This window comes from Cannabis sativa, chromosome 1, assembly GCF_029168945.1.
Source record: "Cannabis sativa cultivar Pink pepper isolate KNU-18-1 chromosome 1, ASM2916894v1, whole genome shotgun sequence".
Lineage (NCBI taxonomy): Eukaryota > Viridiplantae > Streptophyta > Magnoliopsida > Rosales > Cannabaceae > Cannabis > Cannabis sativa.
The window spans coordinates 46,483,393-46,511,175 of NC_083601.1; the positions used below are offsets into that span (position 1 = coordinate 46,483,393).

Below are 27,783 nucleotides of genomic sequence, written 5' to 3' on the forward strand. Positions count from 1 at the left end.
ACGCGTACACTATATATATGAATAGTAGAAGAGATAGATAAATTACACGATGTTATATAACATGAAGAAAAAAAACAAGACCACTCACTCACAATCTTGAGTGTAAAATAGTAGGATCGCCATGGCTTGAACACACTTTTGTCAAAAGCTTATTTTTCCCTATTTCTATGCACTAACATAGAAATAACTTTAGGAATTATCAAGTCTTAGAGTTTTCTAACAATGTGCTTTTTTGATAGAAAACTTGATTTCTTCCAAATGAGCACCAAAGATCTCATTTTTATAGTATTTAGGTGATCACACTTAGAATTTAAACACACAACAACTCATTTCTCTCGCATAAATAAGTATTAATCCATTTTATAACAACTATATCATCATAATTTTGAATTCTTTAAATTAAATTGTGTAACAACTCTTTTGTTACACTAATTATATGTGATCAATAAAAGAGTTACAAGTAACAATAAATTGTAACTCCTCTCCAAGTTACAACATGTAAATTACAAAATGTAGATTAAAACTATAGGTTACATATTTATTTACAACACATTTAATATATATTATCACATTTAATCTACATACTTTATTATTAAATAATATAACAATCACTCTCTAGATTAAAATGTACGACACACTTGTAATATTTATTTAATCAATCAAAATATAGCATCCCCCACTTTGACTAAATAAATACTATTATAAAAGTATTACTTAGGTGCATTAGGAAAAATATCTTTCGACTTGAATTTTTACCTTAGTGTAGTTACTACAAAATTTAATAAACGTTTGGTTGTTGTAGCATTGAACAATTATTCTTTTAGTATAAACCGGTGATAACACACACTCTTGCTAATGCTCACTTGAGACCGAATGTCTCGCTCTTATACCGTTAATGACCATGTGCAAAATTCTAATTCATGGACTCTCTAGAGAATAACTCTCAATTCTCTTAAGAGGCAACACCACCTCTAGCCTATATAAGTGGAGTTTTGTCTCACAACTCTTTAGACACTTCTGAAGCTTAAGAGTTTTTATGGTAACCTACGTTGTGGTTATTTAAGACTTTCTACAAAATTTTGAGAGATTTAAAAAAATTTAACACGATAAAAATAGAGCTCAGACAATCTGATGTGTGCGATCACTAAATATATATTTTTACATAATTACTACTATTATTATTATTTTTTTATTTTATTTTATGCTAATTAAAAAAATCGTATCAAATGTGTTAAATTTGTGTTAAATAAATGGTGCATTTGGTAATATTTTTTTAATTAATTTTTTGTTTTTTAATTAGAAAAACTAAAAATATTTTTTCAAAAACATGTTCTGTAAAATTGTTTTCATTTTTTATTTTTTAATTGAGAATCAAAATTTTTAAAATTTTGAAAAAAAAAATCATTTTCACAATTTTTTTAAACGTTTTTTTTTTCTTAATCAATATTTTAGGCTCTAACCCCAACGTGGACCTTAAGACCTGGACTCTGACCCCAGACTCTAACATCAATAAAAAAAAAAGATAACAAACTCGTTCATGCACAACTAGATCACGAAGGAAACACATGAACTAGGATGCTTGAAGAAAAGTGGAAAGTAAACTAGGCATGAATAGCCCACCACATGATGTGAAGAAATGCATTGACTCTGTTTGTTATTCCTTTGCAGATATACATGCTATTATCTTGCCTGATCATCTTCCGATGCGGCAAGAGTCTTGGGCCTCCTCCTCAGGACTGGATTAAACTTAATTGTGACGTTAGAGTGGGCCTGGAGAGTATGTGTATTGCAGTTGTCACAAGGAATCACTTGGGTGAGGTGATCCGAATCCACTCGGCTCAGCTGGACTTCTCGGATGCCCTCTGTGGAGAGGCTACAGCTTGTTCTTTAGCCGTCTCAGTGGCGTTAGAAATGGGATCTAAATTTGTAATAGTAGAGAGTGACTCGAGACTAGTAATCAACGCGCTCAATGGGAAGGAGTCCCATTAAGCTCTTGAGAACTATGTCTCATTTTGCTCTAAGTCTTCTCCCTCTTTTATTAGCTATAATTTTATCAATGTTAGTAGGTCTTATAATTTTGTTTTCCACAACGTGGCTAAGTGGGCTTTTACTCACCATTTGAACGACTCTATTTCGATTTTCTCTTTACCGGAAAACTTATTTTGTAACTAGCGGGAGTTCAAACTATTTCGTTTTTATGATAATACGCTACTTTTTTTTTTTAAACAGCCCACCACTAATCGATAAAGTTGTTTTCGTATTGGAAACGTTTGCCACCTGTAAGTGAGTGGTTGACAGTGTGAGAAGAGAAGAGGAAGAAGAGAGTTTAGACAAGATCCAATTTATACAACAAAATATAATAAACCATTAAACCATGTGCACCGACATTATTCCAAACCTTCATATCTACCATTTATTATTCTCCTATTTCCACTCTTCACTCTTCACCTTCAGGTACTACTTACTCTCTCTTTCTCTCTCATTTTTCTTTTACTGATTTATCAAATCATCTTTTCCATTTGTGTTTAGCTTCAAAGATTTGTAATTTAATGTGTTCATATATTGATTTTACTTTATTTAATTGTGTTTTTCTTTACTTTTCAATTGTTAATTCACTCACAATTTGAATCTGGGTATTACTGAAAATTTGTCACTAGGTAGAGAAAAGACAGTACGGCAATGGCGTATTGAAGTGGGGGCGAAGAAGATCAGGCTGAGGAATCAAGTTGAAGAGAGAGAGTCATGGAAGCTAATGCCGGTTTAGTTGCCGGATCTCATCGTAGGAATGAGCTCGTTCGGATTCGTCACGATTCCGATAGTGGGTCGAAACCCGTGGATGTGAGTGGTCAAATATGTAAGATCTGTGGGGGTGTTGTTGGTCTGACAGCTGATGGTGATGTATTCGTTGCTTGCAATGAGTGTGCGTACCCAGTTTGCCGGCCTTGTTATGAATACGAAAGAAAAGAGGGAGATCAGTCTTGCCCTAAGTGTAAGACTAGGTATCAAAGGCTTAAGGGGAGTCCTCGTGTCGATGGAGATGATGATGAGGATGGAGATGATGATCTGGAGAATGAGTTCAATCCATCTTCTTCTAGACATGAGCCGATTCGCCTCCTCACCAATGGGCAACCGGTATCTGGTGAGATTCCATTTCCATGTGCTACATCTGATTATAACCAATCTGTGAGAACGAATTCGGGTCCTTTGGGTCCTAATGGGGACAAGCATCTTGATCCTCGGCTTCCAGTTCCAGTGAGAATTGTGGATCCATCAAAAGATCTGAATTCGTATGGGTTAGGGAATGTTGACTGGAAAGAGAGAGTTGAAGGTTGGAAGCTTAAACAAGATAAGAATATGATTCAGGTGACCAGCAGATATGCAGATGGAAAGGGAGACATGGAAGGGACTGGTTCAAATGGAGAAGAGCTTCAAATGGCTGATGATGATGCTCGACAACCATTGAGTCGTGTGGTGCCAATTTCATCATCACATATGACTCCTTATCGTATTGTGATCATACTTCGGCTTATTATTCTGGGTTTCTTTTTGCAATACCGTGCAACTCACCCAGTCAAAGATGCATACCCAATATGGCTGGTATCTGTTATCTGTGAGATTTGGTTTGCGTTATCTTGGCTTCTGGATCAATTTCCAAAATGGTGTCCAGTTAACCGTGAGACTTATCTGGACAGACTTGCATTGAGGTTTGATCGCGAAGGTGAACCATCACAGTTAGCTCCAATTGATGTTTTTGTGAGTACTGTGGATCCCCTCAAGGAGCCTCCACTTGTTACGGCAAACACTGTTTTGTCTATACTTGCTGTGGATTATCCCGTCGACAAAGTCTCTTGTTATGTATCAGATGATGGTTCGGCGATGTTGACGTTTGAATCCCTTTCTGAAACTGCTGAGTTTGCTAGAAAGTGGGTGCCTTTTTGCAAGAAACATAACATTGAACCAAGGGCTCCTGAGTTTTATTTTGCCCAGAAGATAGACTACTTGAAGGACAAAATTCAACCTTCTTTTGTGAAAGAGCGACGAGCAATGAAGAGGGAGTACGAAGAATATAAGGTGCGAATCAATGCCCTTGTAGCAAAAGCACAGAAGATGCCTGAGGAAGGTTGGACAATGCAGGATGGCACTCCCTGGCCTGGAAATAATTCTAGGGATCATCCTGGAATGATTCAGGTTTTCTTAGGCCATAACGGGGGCCTTGATACTGATGGTAATGAGTTGCCTCGACTTGTTTATGTCTCTCGTGAGAAGCGTCCTGGCTTCCAGCATCACAAGAAAGCCGGAGCAATGAATGCTTTGATTCGCGTGTCGGCTGTCCTTACCAATGGTGCGTATCTCTTGAATGTTGATTGTGATCACTACTTCAATAACAGCAAGGCTCTTAAAGAAGCAATGTGTTTCATGATGGACCCTGCTTATGGGAAAAAGACCTGTTATGTACAATTTCCTCAGCGTTTCGATGGCATTGACAATCACGATCGATATGCAAATCGAAATATTGTCTTCTTTGATATCAACTTGAAAGGGCTGGATGGTATCCAAGGTCCAGTTTATGTGGGAACGGGTTGTTGTTTCAACAGGAAAGCTTTATATGGGTATGATCCTATATTAACTGAGAAAGATTTAGAACCAAACATTATTGTGAAGAGCTGTTGTGGAGGTTCAAGAAAGAAAGCAAAACATAGCAACAAGAAGTACGTTGACAAAAAGAGAGCAGCTAAAAGAACTGAGTCTACTATTCCGATTTTCAATATGGAAGACATCGAGGATGGTAATGTTGAAGAAGGTTATGATGATGATGAGGGTCATAGAGCACTTCTTATGTCCCAGAAGAGCTTAGAGAAACGTTTTGGACAGTCACCTGTTTTTATTGCAGCCACATTCATGGAACAAGGAGGTATTCCACCATCAACCAACCTGGCAACACTACTGAAGGAAGCAATCCATGTAATCAGCTGTGGATACGAAGACAAGACTGAATGGGGAAAAGAGATTGGATGGATCTATGGTTCAGTGACTGAAGATATTTTAACTGGGTTTAAGATGCATGCTCGTGGCTGGATTTCGATATACTGTATGCCTCCTCGCCCAGCATTTAAGGGTTCTGCTCCTATCAATCTTTCTGATCGTTTGAACCAAGTGCTTCGATGGGCCTTGGGATCCATCGAAATTTTGCTTAGCAGACATTGCCCCATTTGGTATGGTTACAACGGGAAACTCAGACTTTTGGAGCGATTGGCGTACATCAACACCATTGTGTATCCTCTTACCTCAATTCCACTACTTTTTTACTGTTGCCTCCCTGCTTTATGTCTTCTCACTGGGAAGTTTATTATTCCGGAGCTAAGCAACTTGGCTAGCATGTGGTTCATACTGCTTTTCGTCTCCATTTTCACTACTGGAATTCTTGAGCTCAGGTGGAGTGGTGTCAGCATTGAGGACTGGTGGAGAAATGAACAGTTTTGGGTCATTGGTGGAACATCAGCACATCTTTTTGCTGTGTTCCAAGGTTTGTTGAAAGTTCTTGCTGGGATTGATACAAACTTTACTGTTACTTCCAAGGCATCAGATGATGATGGAGACTTTGCTGAGCTTTATGTGTTCAAATGGACAACACTTCTCATCCCTCCAACTACAGTTCTGATTTTCAACATGGTCGGTATTGTTGCTGGTGTTTCACATGCCATAAACAGTGGCTACCAATCTTGGGGACCACTCTTTGGGAAGCTCTTCTTTGCAATATGGGTTATTGCCCATTTGTACCCATTCTTGAAGGGTCTCCTTGGTCGACAAAACCGCACACCTACCATTGTCATTGTTTGGTCGATTCTTCTTGCTTCGATCTTTTCGTTGCTGTGGGTGCGTATCGATCCATTCACCTCCGATGCTGCGAAAGCTGCATCTCAATGTGGCGTCAACTGTTAGTACACTTAACACTTCATTCATTCATTTTTGTGTTATGTGTATATAACAAACAAACAACAAACCAAACTTTTGAAGTTATGTATGTGCCTTTTGCTTGGGTCCGAAAGGTAATCTGGTGGTGGTGGATATGATAAATTATTAAACATTTTTTATGTACTTTCTCTAAGTGAAGTATTAGCTATCTACTTGGAATATTTTGTGTCTTGTGCAGTCTTGTGATGAATTTCATTCATTGCAAACGGTTATATATTATCTTCATCACTTTTATGCCTTGTTGTGATTTTTGTTATCAATCTTCTTATTTCAATACTATATTTCCCCCCTAAACAAAGCTATTATACAACTCTTACTTTTTAATTTATAGCCATGAAATACTAAAAAGTAGTATTTATTACAAGTTGAAAGGGAAAAGATGTAATTGCGATTTATATTGTGATTTGGGTTTCAATTTTAGAGAATACTTTAAGCAAATAGCAACAATACCATGCGAGGCCAAGTGGTTTTGAACGCCGTGGACAGAAACTAGCACTTCAATCAAATGGTTTATAGTGATTTATGATTGCAATTTAGGTTGCGACTTTGAATTTTGATTTGGGCTAGAACTCTGTGGACAAAGACTAGCAATGCCGAATGGTTCGATAGTGATTTTGGGTTGTGATTAAGGTTGCAATTTAAATTTTATCTCAAAGAATATAATATCACTAAAGTAAAGGAAAAAAGAAAAGCCACCAGCAAAGAAAAAGACAGCTAAACAATACAACTCAGGCTGATAGGAGTGTCGGTACCGGTGAGGAATGTAGGGACGTCAGTGGCAGTGATTCCCCCAATTAATTTTGACAATATTCAAACTTGTACTAAAAAATAATTTATATGCTTGGAAAATTGAAGGGTTTAACATTTTCAGATGCACCCAAAATATAACGTTGAGTAGTTTTATCATTTAAAAAAAAAACGAAATAAAATTGAAATATAATTGCATTTATTTATGCTGCATTTCCCCCAAATCATAACATTCATTATATTTGTAATCAGCCTAAATCACTGTGATATGAGAAATTCATTTTATTCAAATAAATAAATAAATAACATCTGTGATGATACTGCAGCAATGCATAATTAAGCAGTACATCCAATAAAACCACGAAATTAAGGAAAGAACCAAAGTAAAAAGCAAAAAAAATAGTATTCCAGGAACAAAATCATACATATTACATAGTAACCAAATGATGAAAAACGAAAAGAAAAAAGGACATTAATAAAGAAAATATGAAATTCTTGCCTTTGGACACTGTACAGCATCAACACATAACTATAGTGCTAAAACATCTCAGAATCTAGCACTAAGGATTCTCTTTCGGCAACTTCTGCTCCGGTCACCAGCTCAACCTTCGATACCTGCTTGAATTTTAACCAGTATCTAATCTTACCCAGCAGTTTTAGAGTGTTTGATAAGCCAGTCTATGACCGAATCGATATTAACCGAATCCTTGCATGAAATCATATAGCAGCAAACCTCTCTGTCCTTCAAAGATTCAAGTCCTCTGGTTCATCCAAAAGATAAATCAGGACAAAAAGGAGTTTGACATGCCTAATAAAGGCAAGTTATAAAGAAGTCAGATTGACCGACGAAGAAGCAATTATGATATGATTTCCGGTACTCACAACTGTTCAACCAACGCTTGCTTGGCAAGAGCCTCCGATTTGTCAATTTTGTTTCCCAGAACAAGTAAAGGAATCCCAATTAGTGAAGGTTTCGTCAAAAGTTCATGCAGCTCGCTTCGAGATATTGGAACACTGTCTCTGTCAGCAGCATCAACAACATACCTGCAATGAAATCCGTGTAAGAAAGAACCTGAATGTATTGGGTAATACACAGCACAAACAAAAACATGACAATAATATAACCAAGCAAAAGTGTATATGCTGAGGCATATTATAGAATGGGGCAGACAGAGCATCAATACTTTATGTAACACAGGGTCGTAACTATAATTTGCATTACCTAAAACCCTGAATAGAGGATGATAGGAAAAGTCATTAGCTTTTCTGTTTGCCCGAGTTGACATATTAAAATCAGGGTGCTACTTATACATGAGAAAGGAAACATTGTATTAGCTCACATGATTCATAATTCCATGTTTGAATACATGCAAGCATTCACTTGTTTCTTTAAAAGCATGTAGCATCAACCTGAATTATTTGAAGGGCAAAGAAAGTTTGAGCATACAAATAAAAGATTTGGAAAGAGAAATAATTACACAATTGCGGAGACACCACGACAGTATCGCTCCCACATTGTACGAAACCTCCTTTGCCCTCCAAGGTCCCAAAGTTTAATTGTCACATTTCCCTTTGTTACTTTTCGCATGTTGAATCCAACCTGGTAATTTATGCATTGATAGAATAAGATCTTTGTATATTCCTTCAAGATAAAAAGTCTTATTAACGAACAAATAGTTACAACTTTTTCAGAGAGAAATTTATTAAGTAATAAAAAAGGAGAGAGAAAGAGATTCTTATGATCAAGAAATAAAACCATTATTGAAGCATACTTACAGTTGGAATCATGTCCTCACTGTAGCCCCCAGTCTGCCAAAACATGAAAGAATTAATGTGAAGAAAACACCATTACCAAATACAAAATAGTTTAGCAGCCCTTTTTGGTTACTTACAGCAATGGAATTTACAAGAGATGTCTTTCCAGCATTTTGCAGCCCTACCAATGAAAGTTCCATTTCCTGTTTAAAAAATAAACTGACACATACAGAGATAAAAATAAGAGAAGTTACCAAACGGATTTACAGACATAAAATACTTTTCTATCTAAAGCTCCTTGCAAATGTAAAGCAGCTCAACCAATTAAGCATTCTAAACAAGCAAATATTATGATAGAACTAATTGCAAGATCAATTGTAACCTGAAATAACGAAGAAGACAAACTGAACCCAACGCTAACATGAACCTCAATTTCTAAAAAACGACATTATTTTATTCAGAATTGTATTGTCTTAGAAAAATAATAAGGAACTATGTTTATAAACTTTATACTTTATGCAGACTCACACAGAACATATAGTTTGCAAAGCTTACATCTTAAAAGTTGAACAGAATTATGCTATAAATACTTCACAACATAAATTATGGAGAAAAGCATGATTAATCAAGCTTTTTTATTCAATTTCTTGAATTTTTGAATCATAATATATGTTGTCTTCTTGTATCATATTTACATGTATATACTCATTTTAAGGGCCTATAAATCCTATAAATAAAGATAATTGATTATCCAAAATAGTGTCTCAATTGCAGAATATTCAGGGAATATCAACTTCACTTTTGGCTTTTGGTGACTACAATGAAATTTGGCTTTATTATTGAAAATAGTAGAAATGTAAATTACTTGATTATAAGATATCTTGATTCTTCATCAAAGCTAATTTAATTTAATACTATCAGGACTGGGTTCCTTTGTAGAATCTCATTGGTTGTTAAATTTACTGCAATCTAAAGAGATCAAATTTTCCAAAATCTCTCTAACCCATCCTGGAGGACTATGCATATGCCTTTCAATGGCTTCTTAATAACTTTGGAACACAAGAACTGAAATACCCAACAGTTCTCGCAAATTGTGCTCTCAAATACTATACTTTAGGCCATTATAAAGCTACAAATGGAGTTGTGCCCAAATCCTAATATTGTCTTCCCCACAAAAAGGGGAAAAATTGAATACATCTGATTAGGAAAAACAAAAAGTTGAAATAAAAGACACAATTTTAACCTAAAATGATAGATTAGAAAAAGAAAAAAAAAAAAGGAAAAAGATGAAAGGGGTTACCTCCGGAGCCAATTGAGAAGCGAATCCCACAATCCCATTCTTGAAGTAAAGTTGGTGTGAATCCAATTAGAGAATACGCACTTATTGAAAGCCCTAAAGAAGAGTTTGGGGCAGAAAAGGACAAGAACAAAAAGGAAACTTGGGTGACTGAGAAGGAATCTTCAGGAAGGAGTATGTTTGTGTCCGTTTTCTGGTACTTGTTTGGATTCACTATTCACATTCACTGCAGCTGCTAAACAAGAGAGTGTTACACTATATATATATACAACAATCCAACATTTAACTTCACTAAAATTTCTAAATTCAAGCATAAAAATTATGATTAAATGAGTCAAGTAATCATTAATGAAAATTTCCATATTAAACACTCTTGTTTATATCAAACACCTCTTTGTAACCACATAGGGCAAGGTAAGCATTAGACACATCACAAATACAATTAAGTTGCCAATTAAATTTGGGTTGGAAACATAAAATACCATTTATATAAAAAATTAGAACACAAGATTAAAAAATGATTAGCAAATTTGATTGTTTTCATATTAGATTGTTAAATAATCTTTAATCAAATAAAGCAAAGTGCATCAAATTAAACGAAATCAAATCAACTCAATAAGTAAAATCTTGAAACAATCGAACACTTTATACAAATAAAAAAAGAAGAGGGGAAACCCAATGTAGCGATCAGTGAAGAGATCGAGTTGGTCGATGAAGGCATAACTTTAGTTTAATTCAAAATCCATTGATTTGAGAAGTTAGTTAAGAGCATTTCTACAAACATATATAAATTACCGCATAGACAACAAAGGAACCAATGAGAGAGAGAGAGACTACCTTGTTCTTCAGTGAGCTTAATCTTGGAAGATCAAATCTTTGTGTAAATTAGTAACCAAATGGATTTGAGGTTTGAGATAGTGAAATGAAGGCACTCAGTTCAGTGCCAGTGGTGAAGCAACCTAGCTATAAGATATTCTCTTTTCTTTTTCAAGTCGTGTATATAAAGGATACCATTAAATTCTTATTAAAAAAAATTCAAAATTCTTATTTCTCATTTATGATTTAATTAATTAGATTGTTATTTCTCATATTGTATTAGAAGATCTGATAGTTATTACTTGTTGGTGCACTTTATTTTGATATTTATATGATTTTAACACTTAGTATATTTCACATATTCTTTTTGGAGTTTTATTGAATCCTTAGTTTAAGTAGTTATTAGAGTTTTCTACCATTTTATATAAGTTAATTTAGAATTTTATTTCTTAAATTTTGACATGTACTAAATTATGCTTCTGAATTTTTTATGTTATTAATTTTTTTTTTTTGAACTATTGATATTATTGGATTTGAGGATTTTAATTTAATTTAATTCAATTCTATTATTATGGTAATTTACTAATTTTTCATATGTTAAATTGTGTTTTCCGAACTTTAATATATTTACAAAATCACATTTTTTGAACTTTAACATGTATCGAATTGTGCCCTTAAATTTTTATTCACGTTGGATTTTCTTTAATAAAATTAGACAAAGTATTCCTTAAATCAACAATTTCAATAGTTTGAGAGAAATTTTTAACGATTTTAACGTTCAGGAGTAAAAATTTAAATTAGCTTTATATACTGATATGATGAATTTTATTCGATTTTTTAATTAATGATTATTCCATTTTCTCTAAAAAAAAATGGAGTAAAAATTGAAACTATTTGATCTATAAAAAAAAAAGAAAAGAAAAAAAAATTGAAACTATTTGTGAATTTTTATTTTAATCCATAAAATTATAAATACACATCAATATTAAATAAAATTAATTTTTGTATATAGTTTATGTATAAAAAAATTATATTATTAATTTCAATAATAATTTTCATATAATTTTTTAAGATAATATATATTTTTATTTGTAATAAGATTTTAATAATTTTTTTTATTTTAGTTTTAATCTTAATATTTAAAATATATTTTATTTTTGTTATATATATGTATCTTATAAGAATAAGAGAAGATTTTTTTTTTTCAAAAACTACTATATATATTTTTGTAAAACAAAAGTTAGTATATATTAAAGATATAAATTTTATATAAACTAAAAATATTATTATCTTTTTTTTCCTAGAAGAATAAAAATATTAAATTAAGTATCATTTTAAGAGTGTAAATAAAACTACAAACAATAATAATACAAATACAATAGCTAATAGTGAATAGTGATTGTGGACACCATAATAGCCTTTTAGTATATCTCCAAAGTTATTGAAAAATCTCTATTAGTTTAGGAATAATAACTATGAAGAAAGCATTGTCCTATTCTAGTTGGGGACCAAGAGAGAAACTCCAAGGTAAAAATCTCTTAGATAAAGAAATGTGAGAGGAAACCAATGTAAACACTTTGATAGGAATTTTGTCGATATATATGTATTTGGCCTTTGGGATCATCAGAAAACCAGTGTTTATATGATTATGTAAAGAAACAAGAAAATTGAATGAAGCAATTGAGAGGCTCACATGTGGGTCAGATCATATAGTGCCACACACACAAACTCAGCATGTGGGTCACGCGTCCCCATTGCCCATATCACACACACACACACCACACCCGTATGATATCCAACAACCCAATCCAATCTAATATAATTCACCGCCAAGTTATTCATGAGTACATAAATGAATAACAATCACAACAAAAAGCTTAAAATCAAAATAGTCATTCAAGATTGTTATAATGGGTTCTATCTCTAAAGTTGGTGTTATATTTTCACAGGAAAATAGTTCTATAGCTTTTTTTTTGGATAAATTATTGGATTTAGATTGTATATGTACTCGTTAAAGTTTAAGATTATTTAGTTAAGGTACATCTAATTTTATCATAAAACCAATTAACAATAAAAAAAAAAACCATAAATTTACATATGGTGTTATATTTCTACATAGAACTCTAACAAAGATCAAATAACTACAAATTTGTATGATTTATATTATATTTTACTAAGTGCTTATAGAATTTTTGTAATTAAATACAGCATATGTGTGTGACTGAAATTAAAATTATTAGTAGTCACGTAATAGAATTTAGATTTTAGGCTAGTGAGATTAGTTGAAAATGATCGTAACAGTGTAGATTTTAGTCTGAACTGAACTCAAATCTTTGGAAAGGTGATACTGCCATCTTTTTATTCGTTTAACTTTTCAACAGTTGATCTCTCAAAGTTTTTTTTCTTGGCCAGCTTATCTATTTGCTAGTGTGTCAGATTCCCATGTATCTGTTTTTATGTGAAGTTTGTTTCAATTGCATGTCTTGGGTTTGAATCATTTGAAAGAAATGGAGTTGTGGTGTCAGTTGATAAACTGGGTTAGTAGTTAACATAGTTCATTACAGAAGGAACATATTCATTTGATTCAATCTAAGTATGTAATGGGGAGTGAGTAAAAGAATCTTTGTTTTGGGATGTGGACATTATTGGGCTCAACAACATCCTTGCCTCCTTGGAGTCATATTGATAATCTATATCTAAGAACATTACATTATTTGGAGTTTGCATTTGAGCTTGAGAACTTGAGTCGTCTAATTAAGCAAAAGTAGTGTGGAGTTCAATGACAAGTGGCTTCTGACAATCAATGGAAGTAAGTATAGAACAAAAATTTGTGTTTATAATTTATTCTTGTCCATCATATTCAAACAGCACCAGTGGTCTAGTGGTAGAATAGTACCCTGCCACGGTACAGACCCGGGTTCGATTCCCGGCTGGTGCAATTTTTTTTTTCTTTTTCATTTATATGCAAAATAAATTACTCTTGAGTTTTGATGGTTCTTTCATAAAAGGCAGAAGAAGTTCCAACAAGAATAGATAAGGAAAACAGTTTAAAAACCATGCTTTAATGTTGGTGAGTTTCATTTTTAAAACTGTAATTTACCTTCGACTAAGTGGTTGGAGAATAAAATTCAGATACAATCATGAGAAAGTATCAACATTCTGTTAAAAGATGTTAGGAATTAATTGCTTACCTAAAGAAATATTTCCAAGCTTGATAGAATAAATAGAACACTTTCAATATATATATTGAACTTGAATTCAAGTTTAGAATTCTATTAAAGAACAATTATTATAAAGAAAAACAATCTAAATAGCTTTCACTGGCTTTGGTTCATTTGATCAATGGAAGTTTTAACCTACAAATGCTTGATGGCTGTGTGAACAACCTTATAAGAAGTATCCAAAGCCGGGATAATGCCCTCTCACATTATACAAGCTTTACAAAATATAAGTTAAGCCGGCACAACACGCATGTCACTCATATCTTAAGAAATGTTTGGAACCTTATAATTTTCTCATTGATATCAATGAAATGCCAATATTCTAAAACATTAGTGTATCACCCTACAAGCCAGAATGTAATTGACCAGAAAATATAAAAAGAGAGAAGAGGAAAAAATATCTTATTCAGGTTGTACAAAGTTTTAGATTTTATTAGGAGGGAAAACAGAACATGGGAGAAGAGGGTCATCTAGAATAATACCATCACAATGTAAGGAAAGAACCAGAAAAATAGTAAGTGCAAAAACGTTTGTGTCACCCTGTGAGCTCTTCCATCAAGCCCTGTTCATAGAGTAACATCTTTAAATTTAGTAAAAGATAGAAATATATATGGTTTTCGAAAACAGGGGAGCAGGAAAAGGATCTACCCTTGAGATGAACTGCTCAACATCAGTTCGTTTAAGAAAATGCATTGAGTGCCGAGTGAAATTGGCTATCTTATCATCGCTTAATACTATTCCTTCCCCTATATCATCAAGGACCCTCACTTTAATGTAGGGATCTTTTGGCGGTACCATATCCTGGTTAGATGAGAAACCGAAACCATTATAGTTGATAATGTAAAATAGGCCTTGAATTATGTTAACAAGTTCCATGGAAATGTAATATGTAAGGCTGAACTTGTAAGAACAAGGAACAAACAAGCAGTACTTACCACGGCCAACTCAAGATCGATATTTGACTCATAGGATTTTAAGGATGCATAATGTTTCTTGACATACTCTTCCTCGTAGTGACTGAGCTTCTCTTGAATTTCTTGTGGAAGCACTGGCCCAACCTTCCAAATCAAATTTCGCATAATTTCAGCTCGATTGTATCTACATTGTCATCAAACCATAAGTGCAAAATTAGCTAACTTCTGGGTATCAAAACCAAGCCTCATAAGACCAGCCAGCTTGCAGAAACTGATCTATGAGTAATACAAGACTAAAACATACTAACAGATATGACATTAAGCAGCGTTTGTTGCGAACTAAAGAAAGGTGGTGAATGAGTGACCCATAATGGTCTTCATTTTTTGTTGTTTGTACATCCAATTCTTTCTCCTGCATTTTCCTGTTGCAAATCAAACCATTTGAATCTAACAATTAAGTCATCTATCTCATTGTAATAATAACTATAAAATAAAAGAACACAGAATATGTAATCATAGCAACTACTAACATCATGGCAACATTACTTTCAACTTTGTTTCAAACTTTAGGTGTCAAAAGAATCACCTTATCAAGGCTTGAAGTTCAAGATAATGCTGGCTACATTCTGCAATTACTTGATCAAATAGGTCACTCTGCATTTTCAAAGTGCATAAACCAAATTTAGGCGTTTCTATAAGACAAAAGAGAAAAAGTTCTAAGGTATTTGCCTCAAATTTCTTTGTGTATCAAGTACAACAATATTAGTTAAATGAAATGCTGATCAGATCAACTTTGAGATGGGAAAAAAAAAGATAAGCTTAATTTAAATGGTTGATGTTTTCTATATGAGTAAACACCGTTGTGGAACAAAATTCTTCAAATAGAACCCAATCGCATGTCAATTGAATTGTTCCAAGTTCCAAATCGTTCTCAAACCGTATTATAAATTAGCATAAACCATACAATATGAGTGAATCTCAAAATTTCAATCCTATTACGTTTAAATTCAAGTCCTTCCGGAAACGACCCATTGTCAAAATCATCATAATAACAATAATAATAAAGAAGAGGATAACTTGGGACTTACATTGAAGGGCGTAAGCTGGCCTTTTTCTCCTGTTGAAAATTCTCTAACCAGTTGGCACGCCTTTCTGCCGTACATCTCCGAAACGAGGTGGAAGCTGAAAATTCAAAAGTATTGCGGCAACAAATTGAATAATGTAAGTGAATTCGAAACATAAAGACATCAAATTACACTAACCAAATATGGAGCACAGACAGAACTCGCGGGATTTCAACTCTTCAGATCCTGAGAATACTCTTATTTCATGAAATCACCACCAACACAAAAATCCGATTTTGTAATTTCATCTTATTTGATTCTAACAGTCTAGAAATACAAGTCTTAAAATGGAGGAAGGAATGCTATGCTCAACGTACAAACGGATATATGTAACATCATAAATTATGACCAAAAAAGAGAACAATAAATAATAATGTAATTTCCCATCTCAACATTATACCTGAACTTATGCTAAAAGATCTAAATTATTATAATGATCATGGTCATGATCATGATACCATGACCGTGAGGGCTACTAATCAGAAAACAGAGCATAGCAAAGTTAAGAAAAAGAACAAAAATTGGAAGCCTACTCCAACTAGCATTTAACCCAGAAAAAGGAAATGGGCTGAGAGGAGAACACCTAATTTCTATTTCTATAATAATTCAGTAGATTTCAAATTTCAAAGATCTTAATTATTACAACTAGAAAAAATTGAAAACTCCACATTTCCTTCCACCGAGAGGATCCATGTAATAATCCAAAATCTCAATCTTTGTATCATTTCTAGCTCAAGGAATGGAACCATTTGAATTACCCATTAATCCATTTGAAAAATGCAAGAAGATGAAAGGAAATTGGGGATAAAGCTTCGTGAGTTAATTTCACGCATGTATGTATGTATATAATAAATATAATATATATACAGAGAGAGAGAGAGAGAGAGAGAGAGAGAGAGAGAGAGAGAGAGATACCTTCTTCAACGAATTGAAGGAAGAAGATGAATGAGCAGAGATAGGGCTTTGACAGTCGATTTTGTTAGAGTGAGTTTTAGTGTTTGGTGAAAGGGAAAATAGGGTAGAAAATGGACTCTGAAATGGTTCTAGGGTTTTAGCGGGATCTTTCTTAGAAAATACGCGCCAAAGGTTACGCTCATTTTGAAATTACTAACAGCAATGCAATTTTATAATTTGCTTCCGTTAAAATTAACGGCAAAAGTAACAAAGTTAAGTGCTAACGTTGTTGTGTCTTGCACCGTTAGAAAAGGTTTTATTTTTCTCTTCATTTTTTTTTTTCAATTCCATTTTCATCACTTCCATCTTCAGACTAATTAATATTTTTCCAAATCAAACATCCAAAAGCATTTTAAAGAAAAACTACTGAAATTGTCCAAAACCAAAACTATTGTCGGTTAATACTTTGTGTTTTTTTAAAATATTATAAAAAAAATTCTATTTCGTTTAAAATTAAAAATTATTTTAAAATGATTAACGACACTAAGTAGTCATTCAGATTAATGTAGGATATTACAGTGCTCTTCCCAAGTGAACTCTTTCTAATGGCTTTTCCCTTTAGTCATTTTTTGACGATTTGAGCCAACCTTAAATGTGTCCGAACCTTAAGTAACAAAGTTAAGTGCTAACGTTGTTGAATCTTGCACCGTTAACATAGAAAAGGTTTTATTTTTTTCTTCATTTTTATTTTCAATTCCATTTCCATTCACTTCCATCTTCAGACTAATCATATTTTTCCAAAGTCAAACATCCAAAAGCAGTTATATCAATATTACATTTACATACAGAAAACATTTTTATTTGTTCAAATAATTTTAATTAATTTGCTTTTTTTTTAAAAAAAATATTATAAAATAAATTATGTTTCATTTAAAATTAAAAACTATTTTAAAAATTATTAAAGACACTAAGTAGTCATTCAGACTAACGTAGGATATTACAGTGCTCTTCCCAAGTGAATTCTTTCTAATGGCTTTTCCCTTTAGTTATTTTTTGACGATTTGAGCGAACCTTAAATGTGTGCAAATCCACACATAAGCTAGAAGTTGATATTCCAAATGAGCTAAGTTGGGACCAAGACTAGCTTTTTTTGTTGCACCATGACCAATATGCTGGTCACAAAGAGCCATTTCTGATACAACAAGAGTCTCAGCTAAGTAGTTCATCTACATACCATCTTAACTTTAGATGTCAAGTCGCCTGAAATAACAAGCTTCAAACAATAACTGTACATGCATAAATTAAGTTCTAATTGACATTTACCTAATGATCAGGCAACTAAGCCCGACTCATCACTTTCAGGGACTACAATGTCAAGCCTCATCATGGGTTTGTACCTCTCAGGAATCTTTGCACCACCCTGCAAGCACAGTTCAACCACAGCAGGGGCCTTACCATAGAATCTCTTAAGTGCACTTCTCAAGGGAGGGCCTTTGGGATCTTTAACATGCCACACATAATTTGGAGGGAAAACTTCATCCACAGTTGCATCCTGCCACCCATGCTTCCCATCCCTCCATTGATGCTTGAATTCCCCACATAGCTTAGCATTGTGACCCCAAGGTCCCACATGAACCTCTGAGCAATATCCACAACCCTTGACAGTGTATTTCTTCATCAACTTAGTAACTCCAAATCGAACAGCTTCATATGCATCCATTGTTTCCTGTGCAATTCTAGGTATTTCCGATGATAATGGAGGTGGAATTCGCATAGTAGCCCCGTACGTATCGAGATCAACGAGCGAAGATGGATTTGTAGAGCTTGATAGCTTAGGTGGATCAACAAATCCACCACGGTCAATTACTTTCCTCCCAATCATGCGAATTGGTGTTGTTCTTCGCCGTGAAGGGTATTCTGGTATATCCACACCAGCTTGGATGCATAGCTCCACAATGGCTGGAATCCTGTCAAACTGAAATCGATTTTCATGCTTAATGCGCCGACCAAAAGGGTCGTAGAGATGATATGACTCTATGGGAATAAGAATGTCATTGATGGATCCCTTGATCCATGAGTGGAAGCTTCGGCGTTTTGCACTGGTTGGACCAAGGCAGTTCTGGATGTGGTGACCACTCTCAGCGACATGAACCTCGGAGCACTCACTGCAAATAACTAAAGCAATTAGATACTCTAACATATATATACATATAAATAAGCTTTAATCTAAAAGTTATATGGGGTGATACTGAAGGATGATTACCTGCAAGCATACACAGGAATTACATGCCAAAGTTGTGCAACACCTTTAATTAAAAGCTTCCAGGCATCTAGTAATGCATAAGCATCAGGTATAAGATCAGGAACAAGCAGTCCATTCTTTGGAGGTTCGAGGGGATTCTCAATTCCCTTATCTGCTAGCTTTTTGTTTTGCCTAGAAGCTTGCTTGATCTTCTTTAAAGGGATAGGGTATGGCTTCTTCTTTTTCTTGGTTAGTATTTCAGGAAGATCTACATTTTGGGGATGTGACTCTTGTCTTCTGAAAGGAGATTTCGGTGTTGGGTTGTAACTCGCACATATTCTAGTTGTCAATTTGGTTGTTCTACGTTTATGAAGCTGATGTTCTACCTCAAACTGCAAATAGAAACGTATGTATAAGGTTGAAGAACAAATGATTTTTGACGTTGACAAAGAAGAACATGGAACTCAAATTTTTAGTCGCTATAAATTCCGGTGTTAAATTGGCTCGTATAGCACAAGCTTCTGGAAAAATTAGTCTCTGTGAAATGATATTTGAAAACAAATAAACAGATGATATAGCTAGTTTAATTAATTTCTATTAGCAATGCTAGAAAAGGAAAAAGGAACACATATAAACATTATAATTTTCACTTATCCTATAGCTGACAACAACAATCTTTGGGATGAAGATAGTCCCAGAAGAATCAAATCCTTAACCTTAGGGTGATTATTAACTATAGACCTGAGACCTGACCCCTGTACTAACTACCTCTCATGGCTAAGAAAATAAAAGAGAAGATATGTGAGAGTATATAAAACCTTGAATCCGAGTCTATATGGCCTTAAGGCTGATAAATGAGGCCTGGTGAACTCAGTTATAATCGGGAAAATGCCTGCCAAATGAATATTGTGATGTGAGGGAACCATATTACCAAAAACAATCTGTACATAACCATTCTGAAACACTCATAATAGAAAAAATAAGTCACCATTTTGAGATGAATCCCGTAAAGCAGAGGATACTGCTGGAGGCTTCTGGAACATTTATTCACCACTATCTCCCTCGTTTACTGTCCCTTGTATGAAATTCAGGAGAAGAAGAAGAAATAAAGACAACATATAGCATAATTCTTCATAAAGTATAATACTTGAATAAGAAGATTAAAACATTGACAAAGAATATAAACGAAAAAAAAAATCACAACATATCTGTTTAACCAGGAAAGGTTCCTAGCAAACACTGAAGACAGTAACTAACTTCTATAAAAGCCCAGAAAGAAAAACCAACTTTCACTTTCACCCCACTGAGTCATTTCATCATACATATTACAAGCAGAATGGAAAAGTCACCAACAAAATCAATCCAGTAAAATAATTTAATTTATGTATACGCTCAAAAAATAAAATCTCAAATACCCAGATTAAAAAATACAAATAAAATGAATGGAATGGAATGGAATATACATACGAAATGATAAGGTCCAGTTCAACCTCAAACCAAAGAGTTAGAAACTTGAAACTCCATAGAGCATATAGCAGGAGCTGCGTACCTGTGTGGCGTTACTGATAATGAATTGAAGTTGTGGTAGAGACGAAGTAGAAGCAACTATCTCTTCAGACTCCGGTCAAGTCGGGTGCTCCGTTGAACACTGTCACACTGGGGGTTCAAAATAACAGAAGAGAAGAGAGAAGTATTTTTAAATTAAATTACTTTTTGTAATTTTGATTTAATTCCTAAAAAGATTTTTTGAAACAAAAGATGGGATGGGAAGCTTGAATTGAATTTGAATGTGTGGCTGGCTGGTCGTCTTCTCCAAACTGCCGCACCGTTTATCAGCCAGAAGAGAAGAGCGGTGAGTGAGTTCACTTCCAAAATTGCAATGGGCCAAAACTCTTTTAACCCAAGTAGAGCCTAACATTTACGGGTAAGTTGAAAAATGTCTCTTTTATTCATCAATTAATCAAATTTACCTCTAATTTTATATTTATTTGAAACATACCTCTTTTTATATGTATTGTACCCAAAATACCTTTACATAAGAGAATCACATGGAGAGTATCTTGAAGTGATATGGGCAAAATTGGTACAATATTTAAAAAAGAGGTAAAAATAATAGATTTTAAAAACAAAGGTAAAAATAAAAGAGGACAATATAAAAAGAGTATAGAGTGTAATTTCCCCTAACACCTCTAACCATTTAAGTCCAAGCCCAACACTTCTATGGCACAAAACCAAATATCAAGGATAATTTCAAAAAAAATACAAACACAACCAAAAAATATTATAAAAATAGAGTTGTATGAAATTTTTAATATTTTTATAATTCTTTAGATTTTTTTTATATAAAATATGGTATTTTTATGTATTTTTATATTATACTATTGTTATTTTATTGTTAATTTTATTATTATTTGTATATTATTTTTATGTTGTTTTTGTTGTTGTTTTCTTATAATGTTTTTTTTTTTTTTTCATAATAACTATTTCTTAAGTTTAAAAAGAAAATATATATAACGATCTGCTAATAAAGCCGCACATTGTGTTGCTCTCTGTGCTTGTTTTTGGTCTGATCGTCTTTTTACTTCAGTCTATTGTGATAGCGGATATTGCTGTTTAATGAATTAATTTTGTATAACAAAAAAATATATATATATTTTTACAAATTCGTACTTTAAAAACCATAAAAGCAAAAATTCTCCCCCCAAAAAATTGTATCAAATCCAATCATCAACCAACGCCAAATCCATCGATCTTCCTATTTTGTTGCTATTTTTTTTATTTGGACAAAGAAATTGTTGATGGAAGCAAGAATGATCCCATCAAAATTGAAGTGCCTGCCGACAATTGATATAAGTTATTGGCTACACAAACCCCAAATTTGGCACTTGTCTTCAGTGTCTTCTTTAGTGACCATTTCTTCTTTCAAAAAGTCTGCATATGCACTTGAGTTTCTTTAAATATATTTCTTTCTAACATTGCCAACTGAGAAGGAATTAGATGAAGATGGACTCTTCGTACTTCAATGGTTGATTTATACCACCACTATGTTTACATTTGATTTATACCACTTTTTTAGTAACCCACGCTCTTATATTTTACAATAAACTTGAAAAAAGGTGGTACAAATAGCTAATAATCATTTGGGTAGTATGATTCATCATCTCATTTAGAAAAAAATGAGTGGTAGTTCTGAAAATAATCCCAGGAGTTAACTTGACAATTGCTACTAAGTGATAAAAGAGATGTAAAATTAAATAAAAAAGGTGATGAAATGAATAATTAAGTGCACATATATTTACTTATTCACATCTTGGGTATATATTCACAGATCAAGCACTTGTGTTTGATTATCATTGAGTAACATGTAATCTAGTTAATTAATATTTGCTAATATTATTTATTTATTTATTGAGGCATATATTATACAATACTAATATTTATTCCAAATAATGAAAAGGGATTGGAAAAATGGAGAGGAGTGGAGTGGGGGCAAGGAATCAAAAGATGGTCTGATATGGTTGCTTGCTCTGTTATGTCGGTAAACACATCTGATCATCATGATTAATTGAATTGAATTTGTTATGATAAAATGATACATAACAGATATTTGGGTTGGGTGTAAGGATCTTAATTCAATCATTGATATTAATTAATGACTCTTTAATGTTTGTACCAATTTGCATCATTGTATTTGTAGCTGTATCTGTACCTCTAACACTTTGATTGTAACGGCTAATATCATACCAATACATATTATAGAAATGCAACTTTTTATTATTATTTACGACAAATAGCTTTTATTTTCCTTAAAAGTATTACTTTTGTAGAATTTTAACACTTGAACTATTTTGTGTAGCAAAAATTTCTTATGAGTTATGATAACTATTATTAAAGTACTTTAATTCTTTTAATTCTTTTAAAGGGTTATCAATGAAAATATTATTGAGATAATTACATAAAGCATTATTTTTTTAAAAAAATTATATTTTACGTTTATTTTTTTTTATTTTATATTATTACAATTTTTCATATTAACAACAAAAAATACATAAAAGTAATATGAAAATAACATCAAAACAATACACATAACAAAAAATTAATAAGAGTATAACATAAAAAAACCGTATTTTCTGTAAATAAAATAAAAAAAAAATCGTAAAAATATTTAAAATTCCATGAAATCGTATTTTTATAATTTTTTTTTGTTACTTTTAAGTATTTGTGAAATAATCTCAATATTATTTTCATTGTAAAAAAAATAGTGTAGATAGAAATATAAAATTTATGGGGACAAAATTGAGTATTATAAGAGAAACAACTCATTTTTTGAAAGAATTATTCCTAATCGTCCTAGGAAGCACAAATACTTTATTTGGCATAAGATACTGAACAAGTTATTATTCAAAACAGCTGGTGCTTTTTTCTCTTTCAATTTTTGTTAATAGTGCAACACTCATTGCTAATTTTGATATATGCATCCAACCATATATTCCTTTTTCCTTTTTCTTTTTTCTGAAAAGCTATATCCAACTATATTCACTCAATGCCTAAACTATATACTAAGGTGGCGTTTGGTTGTAGGTAATAAAATGGAATGGAATGGAAAGGAAATAATTTTCATTCCATTCCTTTGTTTGGTTGCATTTTAAAGTATTAGAATAGCATTCTAATGGAATGCTCTTTCCACCATTTTGGTGGAATGGCTATTCCATTTTAAAAAGGAAGGAATGACCATTCCAATGTAACAAGAAAAAAAATTTAATTATTTTTTTATCAATTTTTTTTATCCATTTTAAATTTTATTCCATTCCATTCCTATTCTCATTCCCATTCCCATTCCTATTCCTATATTTTCAATCCTCCCAACCAAACGCCTCCAGTGATTTGATACATTAATTGAGATAAAGGGAAAGAAAGAATCATATAGTCATCTTTCTTTTTTTTTTCTTTTGAAAGGGACCATACATCTTGATTCTTGAAAGCTATAGTTAAGAGTTGTCACTAAATTCTCACGCTTATAAATATATAATTACTGCAAATTTTGAAAAACTCGACAAGAAGAAAAAGAAGAACCTAGAGCTATCTAGACATATACAGCTAGAGTTGAAATATAAGCCATGGCCATTAATGTTGAAGAAAACAATGAAAGAAGTAACTTTTGTCAAAATTACTCATAATCTCCATTAATGGCAGCAACTACTCTCATTTAAAGCTAATTTTGTCCCTTTTATTTTTAATTGGAAAGAAAGCACACTTTCTTTATTCATTCCAACTCATAATAGGCCCAAAATAAAATGTAATATCTTTCTTATGTTAAAGACTGAAGAGTAATTTTGATAGAGAGTATCAAAGTTTGCTTCTTTAGCTAACTCACCCCCAAAATTTTAGATGGTCCACATCCTTTTGCTGATCCCAAGAACACCTTTACAAGTCTCTGAGACTCTGCCAAAGAATGGGAATTAGAGACCCAATTCAGAAATTTGAGTTTTGTTGTCGTTTTCCATATTATTCTCAAGAAAAAACCTTAACATAATAAAGCTGCATACATTGGTTTTAGAACATTGAAAATTAACTGAGTTTAAAGTAAGTTTGCATTTAATTTAGGGCTGGAAAATTGGCTTGCAATTGAGAGCAAAATACCCAAATATGTACAAGAGTATCTTCTTAATAATAATTTATACAAAAAGATTCATTTTTTTTTAAAAAAAAAACCAGAAGAGTAACAAATTTACACATGTAATCACATGAAACCCCCAGCCCAAACCATCTCTATTAGATCTAATTGAGAAACAAAAACATGATGAACATTGAACACTATTCAACCACCATAAAAGAAAACCTAATAATAGTTTTTCTAATTAATAACAAATTCATTAACCTAATCCTATGAAGACGAAGACTGCATCATCAAATCCGATCCATAATTAAATTAATCGCCAATAATACAAAACATACCCAAGAATATTCCAAATCTTCGCCGGTACAAACTCCCACCACCGGTTACCGCGATCTGCGCTTACTCTTAGTACTAGTAGTAGTTGTCTTCGTTCTCCGATTACTCTTATTCTTAGTGGATTTGCCAAATGGATTGCATAAACCACAGGCGGATACTTTTGGCGAAGGCGGTTCGATCGCCGGAGCTACCTTGCCTGTTCGGTAGCCTCGTCCTCCGTTGGATCGGCTTCTATCAACGGTATTGATTGGTTTAAGGGATTTGAGTGGGTCAACGTCGACCGTCTGATCACCTCCTGCTCCTCCGTGAGTTTTTTCTTGGGCTTGTTTTCTTTCTTGTTCTTCTTTTTGACTCAGTTGATGTAGCTCTCCCAAGAACCTATCGTCCCATACCATACCTGACGAGCCTTGTCTCCTAAACGATGTTACAGATCTCTGTAAACCAGCCATGGCCTCTCTCTCTCTCTCTGTCTCTCTCTCTCTCTGGATCTTTCTATATGAAGAAAATAGAAACTTGGCTTTATAACGAAATATTGCAATTTTCGATTTGGGGTATATTTATAGGGTGGAGAAATTTATAAAAGATAAAAAGATTCCAACTTTGATAAACATTAAAATAAAAAATTAAATTTGAAAGATTATTTTGTGGCATAAATATTTAAGTTTAACTTGTAGTTGCAAATAAATATCTAAGTTTAAATTTAGATATTTATGCCATAAATTACTTAATTTTAAATCATTTTTAAAAATTACTATTTAATAATTTTTTTTTATCTTTTTATATTATTTTGTGCTAATTTTAATATTTATTTTTAATTTTAGTTTTATATATTAAATCAAGTATAATTTATTATTTTTTATTTTTTCTAATAAATTTGTACATAGTTTTTATTGAAATTTAATTTTTTGTTATAATATTTAAAATATAATTTATTTTTGTTTAATAGATGCATTTTTTAAGAATATAAACTACAGGAAAAAAAATTAAAAAATTAATATAATTAAATAGATATATTTTATGTAAAATAAAAATTATTAAAATGAGGTGTATTTATAAAATTTTAGAGTACAAATAAAACTCTTCTTGCCAAAGCATGCTTATGAGCTTTTTAAGTTATAGAAAAATTTCTTCAATTATTAAGATTGTTGGATTTATAAATTTTTATCTAATTTTATTAGTTTATTAATATGATGATTGTACCGGGTTGAATCCGACTCGCCCGAACATTTTTTTTTCAAAAGAATTGCGGGTTCACTGGTTCGGGTTCGGGCGGGTTGCTCGGGTTCGGGTCGAACCCACTCGAAATGTTCCGTCCTAATTGTTCCTCTAACAAAATGGTGTTCTTATGCTAAATTATGCTCTCAAATTTTAATATGTATAAAATCGTATTTTATGAACTTTCATTAGTTTTTTGTTAGTAAAATTAGACAAGTATTTTGAATCTAATATAATCTCAATAATTTGATAAAATTTTTAATAGTTTGAAAAAAAAAATTAAAAGCAAAATTTAATACATCTTAAAATTCGAATAAAAATCTTAACTAAATTTTAGCTTATTTATTTATTTATTTATTTACTTTTGAGTTTATATTTTTTTTAAAAAATATAGTAAAGTGTTTTTTATTTTTTGTTATAATAATAATTTAAATTGGAGTTTGTCTTCCATGGCTGACCTGGCTTTGGTGGTTTGGCTATCCCCTGAAGCAAAGCTAGCCGCCTTTGTTTTATTTTCCATTTTAGAATTAATTATTGAATTATTATTATCTAGATTGTACTTGAAAAATCAGTTAATTTTTGGAAAATAAGTTAATATTAGTGTGATATTAATTCTGTTTCTTTATTTATTGGATAACTTAATTTGACTTTCAAATTAAATGGGGATGGCAATAAGTTATATTTTATTTTAGGCACAAGTTAAAATGTCAGCAGTGTTATATACCACATCATCCGCCATGCATTCAGTTTATAATTAATATTATTTATTAAATAAATTAAATTTTAATTTATCATGTATCTCTAGATTCTTAAAACATGTTATATAAGTTATGTTGGACTAAATTTTTACTTGTTTATAGCAGTATAAAATATTTATTTACTTTTATCATTTGAATAATTATTATATGAATATTTGAATATCATTAATATAAAAATAAATTTAAGTTTGCTAGTACTACCCCATGGTTATTGTAACTTGTTAATTTCATTTTTGGCCTATTTAATTGACAAAATGGCATATAATGATATGGTTTTCCTATGTATATCTAAACTTGGAAGGAAAGTTGACTAGCTTTTCTATTTATGGAAATTGAGGTAAAAATGGTAAGTTTTGATTACACATTGATTCTTTGGTAATCAGCTGTTATTCTGATCTTGTGTTGAGTTTCCCATTTTCTAAGATCAGGTTTCTTGAAGAGAAAACCGGAGCTAGACTTTCCTTTTCTATAAAAGGAAAGTTGTAGTTACTGCCCACAATTCTGTAGGTACAGAAACGGAAATTCCTGGACTGATTGAAGAATTATTTTAGGGAAGTTTCTAGTAGGTTGAGGTCTTGTTCAGACCGAATGTAAGCTGTCTATGAGATGTATATTCATTATAAATACATCCTATAGCTGCTAGGTTTTGTATCTCTTTCATACACTTAGAATTATATTCATATCTTAAAGAAAGAGTGTCTTTGTTATGTTAACTCTTTTATTCCCTTTTATATCATAAGAAAAGAGTGTCTTTGTTTTGTAGAGAAGAGTTGTTCTAATCTTACTCTGTTTATTTGTTGTTTGTATTGTCTTGAGTCTGTATTCAAGTCTACAACGAAGAAGAACATCAGTGCACCTTCGGGAGAAGGGTATT

At 32.4% G+C, this 27,783-nt stretch overlaps 5 protein-coding genes and 1 non-coding gene across 12 annotated transcripts; 2 read left to right on the top strand and 4 right to left on the bottom strand.

Moving 5' to 3' along the window:
• Positions 1-1,930: 1,930 nt before the first annotated feature.
• Positions 1,931-6,271, top strand: LOC115705245 (cellulose synthase A catalytic subunit 1 [UDP-forming]). The gene is made up of 2 exons (XM_030632525.2): positions 1,931-2,454; positions 2,658-6,271. The coding sequence occupies exon 2, from the start codon at positions 2,743-2,745 to the stop codon at positions 5,938-5,940; it is 3,198 nt and encodes a 1,065-aa protein (XP_030488385.1). The 5' UTR covers positions 1,931-2,454; positions 2,658-2,742; the 3' UTR covers positions 5,941-6,271.
• A 718-nt stretch (positions 6,272-6,989) lies between these two features.
• Positions 6,990-10,770, bottom strand: LOC115705345 (ADP-ribosylation factor-like protein 8c). Of its 2 annotated transcripts, none has more exons than XM_030632664.2 (7): positions 10,610-10,770; positions 9,776-10,004; positions 8,613-8,694; positions 8,497-8,529; positions 8,199-8,320; positions 7,603-7,764; positions 6,990-7,481 (listed from the first exon to the last, which is right to left on the bottom strand). In XM_030632664.2, exons 2-7 carry the CDS (start codon positions 9,811-9,813, stop codon positions 7,364-7,366), a joined length of 555 nt encoding a protein of 184 aa, XP_030488524.1. In that variant the 5' UTR covers positions 9,814-10,004; positions 10,610-10,770; the 3' UTR covers positions 6,990-7,363. The 2 variants fall into 2 exon arrangements, with proteins under 2 accessions (XP_030488524.1, XP_030488525.1); XM_030632665.2 differs by having other exon boundaries at positions 9,776-10,007; positions 10,610-10,765.
• A 2,685-nt stretch (positions 10,771-13,455) lies between these two features.
• On the top strand, positions 13,456-13,526 carry TRNAG-GCC (transfer RNA glycine (anticodon GCC)). The gene has a single exon. It is a non-coding gene; the product is annotated as a tRNA-Gly (tRNA).
• Positions 13,527-14,073: 547 nt separating this feature from the next.
• LOC115705342 (uncharacterized) lies at positions 14,074-17,665 on the bottom strand. Of its 4 annotated transcripts, XM_061118000.1 has the most exons (8): positions 16,763-17,665; positions 15,986-16,033; positions 15,812-15,905; positions 15,310-15,377; positions 15,032-15,145; positions 14,745-14,907; positions 14,458-14,610; positions 14,074-14,371 (listed from the first exon to the last, which is right to left on the bottom strand). In XM_061118000.1, the coding sequence occupies exons 3-8, from the start codon at positions 15,884-15,886 to the stop codon at positions 14,345-14,347; spliced, it is 600 nt and encodes a 199-aa protein (XP_060973983.1). In that variant the 5' UTR covers positions 15,887-15,905; positions 15,986-16,033; positions 16,763-17,665; the 3' UTR covers positions 14,074-14,344. The 4 variants fall into 4 exon arrangements, with proteins under 4 accessions (XP_060973983.1, XP_030488518.2, XP_030488519.2 ...); XM_030632658.2 differs by lacking the exon at positions 15,986-16,033 and having other exon boundaries at positions 16,763-17,663; XM_030632659.2 differs by lacking the exon at positions 16,763-17,665 and having other exon boundaries at positions 15,986-16,734.
• Positions 17,666-17,869: 204 nt separating this feature from the next.
• Positions 17,870-20,865, bottom strand: LOC115705281 (APO protein 1, chloroplastic). 3 transcript variants are annotated; one of them, XM_030632581.2, is made up of 6 exons: positions 20,533-20,865; positions 20,212-20,286; positions 19,972-20,058; positions 19,802-19,875; positions 19,005-19,375; positions 17,870-18,906 (listed from the first exon to the last, which is right to left on the bottom strand). In XM_030632581.2, exons 3-6 carry the CDS (start codon positions 20,024-20,026, stop codon positions 18,072-18,074), a joined length of 1,335 nt encoding a protein of 444 aa, XP_030488441.2. In that variant the 5' UTR covers positions 20,027-20,058; positions 20,212-20,286; positions 20,533-20,865; the 3' UTR covers positions 17,870-18,071. The 3 variants fall into 3 exon arrangements, with proteins under 3 accessions (XP_030488441.2, XP_030488439.2, XP_030488440.2); XM_030632579.2 differs by lacking the exon at positions 20,212-20,286 and having other exon boundaries at positions 19,972-20,052; XM_030632580.2 differs by lacking the exon at positions 20,212-20,286.
• A 3,717-nt stretch (positions 20,866-24,582) lies between these two features.
• On the bottom strand, positions 24,583-25,479 carry LOC115705358 (uncharacterized protein At1g15400). The gene has a single exon (XM_030632686.2). It carries the CDS (start codon positions 25,383-25,385, stop codon positions 24,984-24,986), a length of 402 nt encoding a protein of 133 aa, XP_030488546.1. The 5' UTR covers positions 25,386-25,479; the 3' UTR covers positions 24,583-24,983.
• Between the last annotated feature and the right edge of the window lie 2,304 nt (positions 25,480-27,783).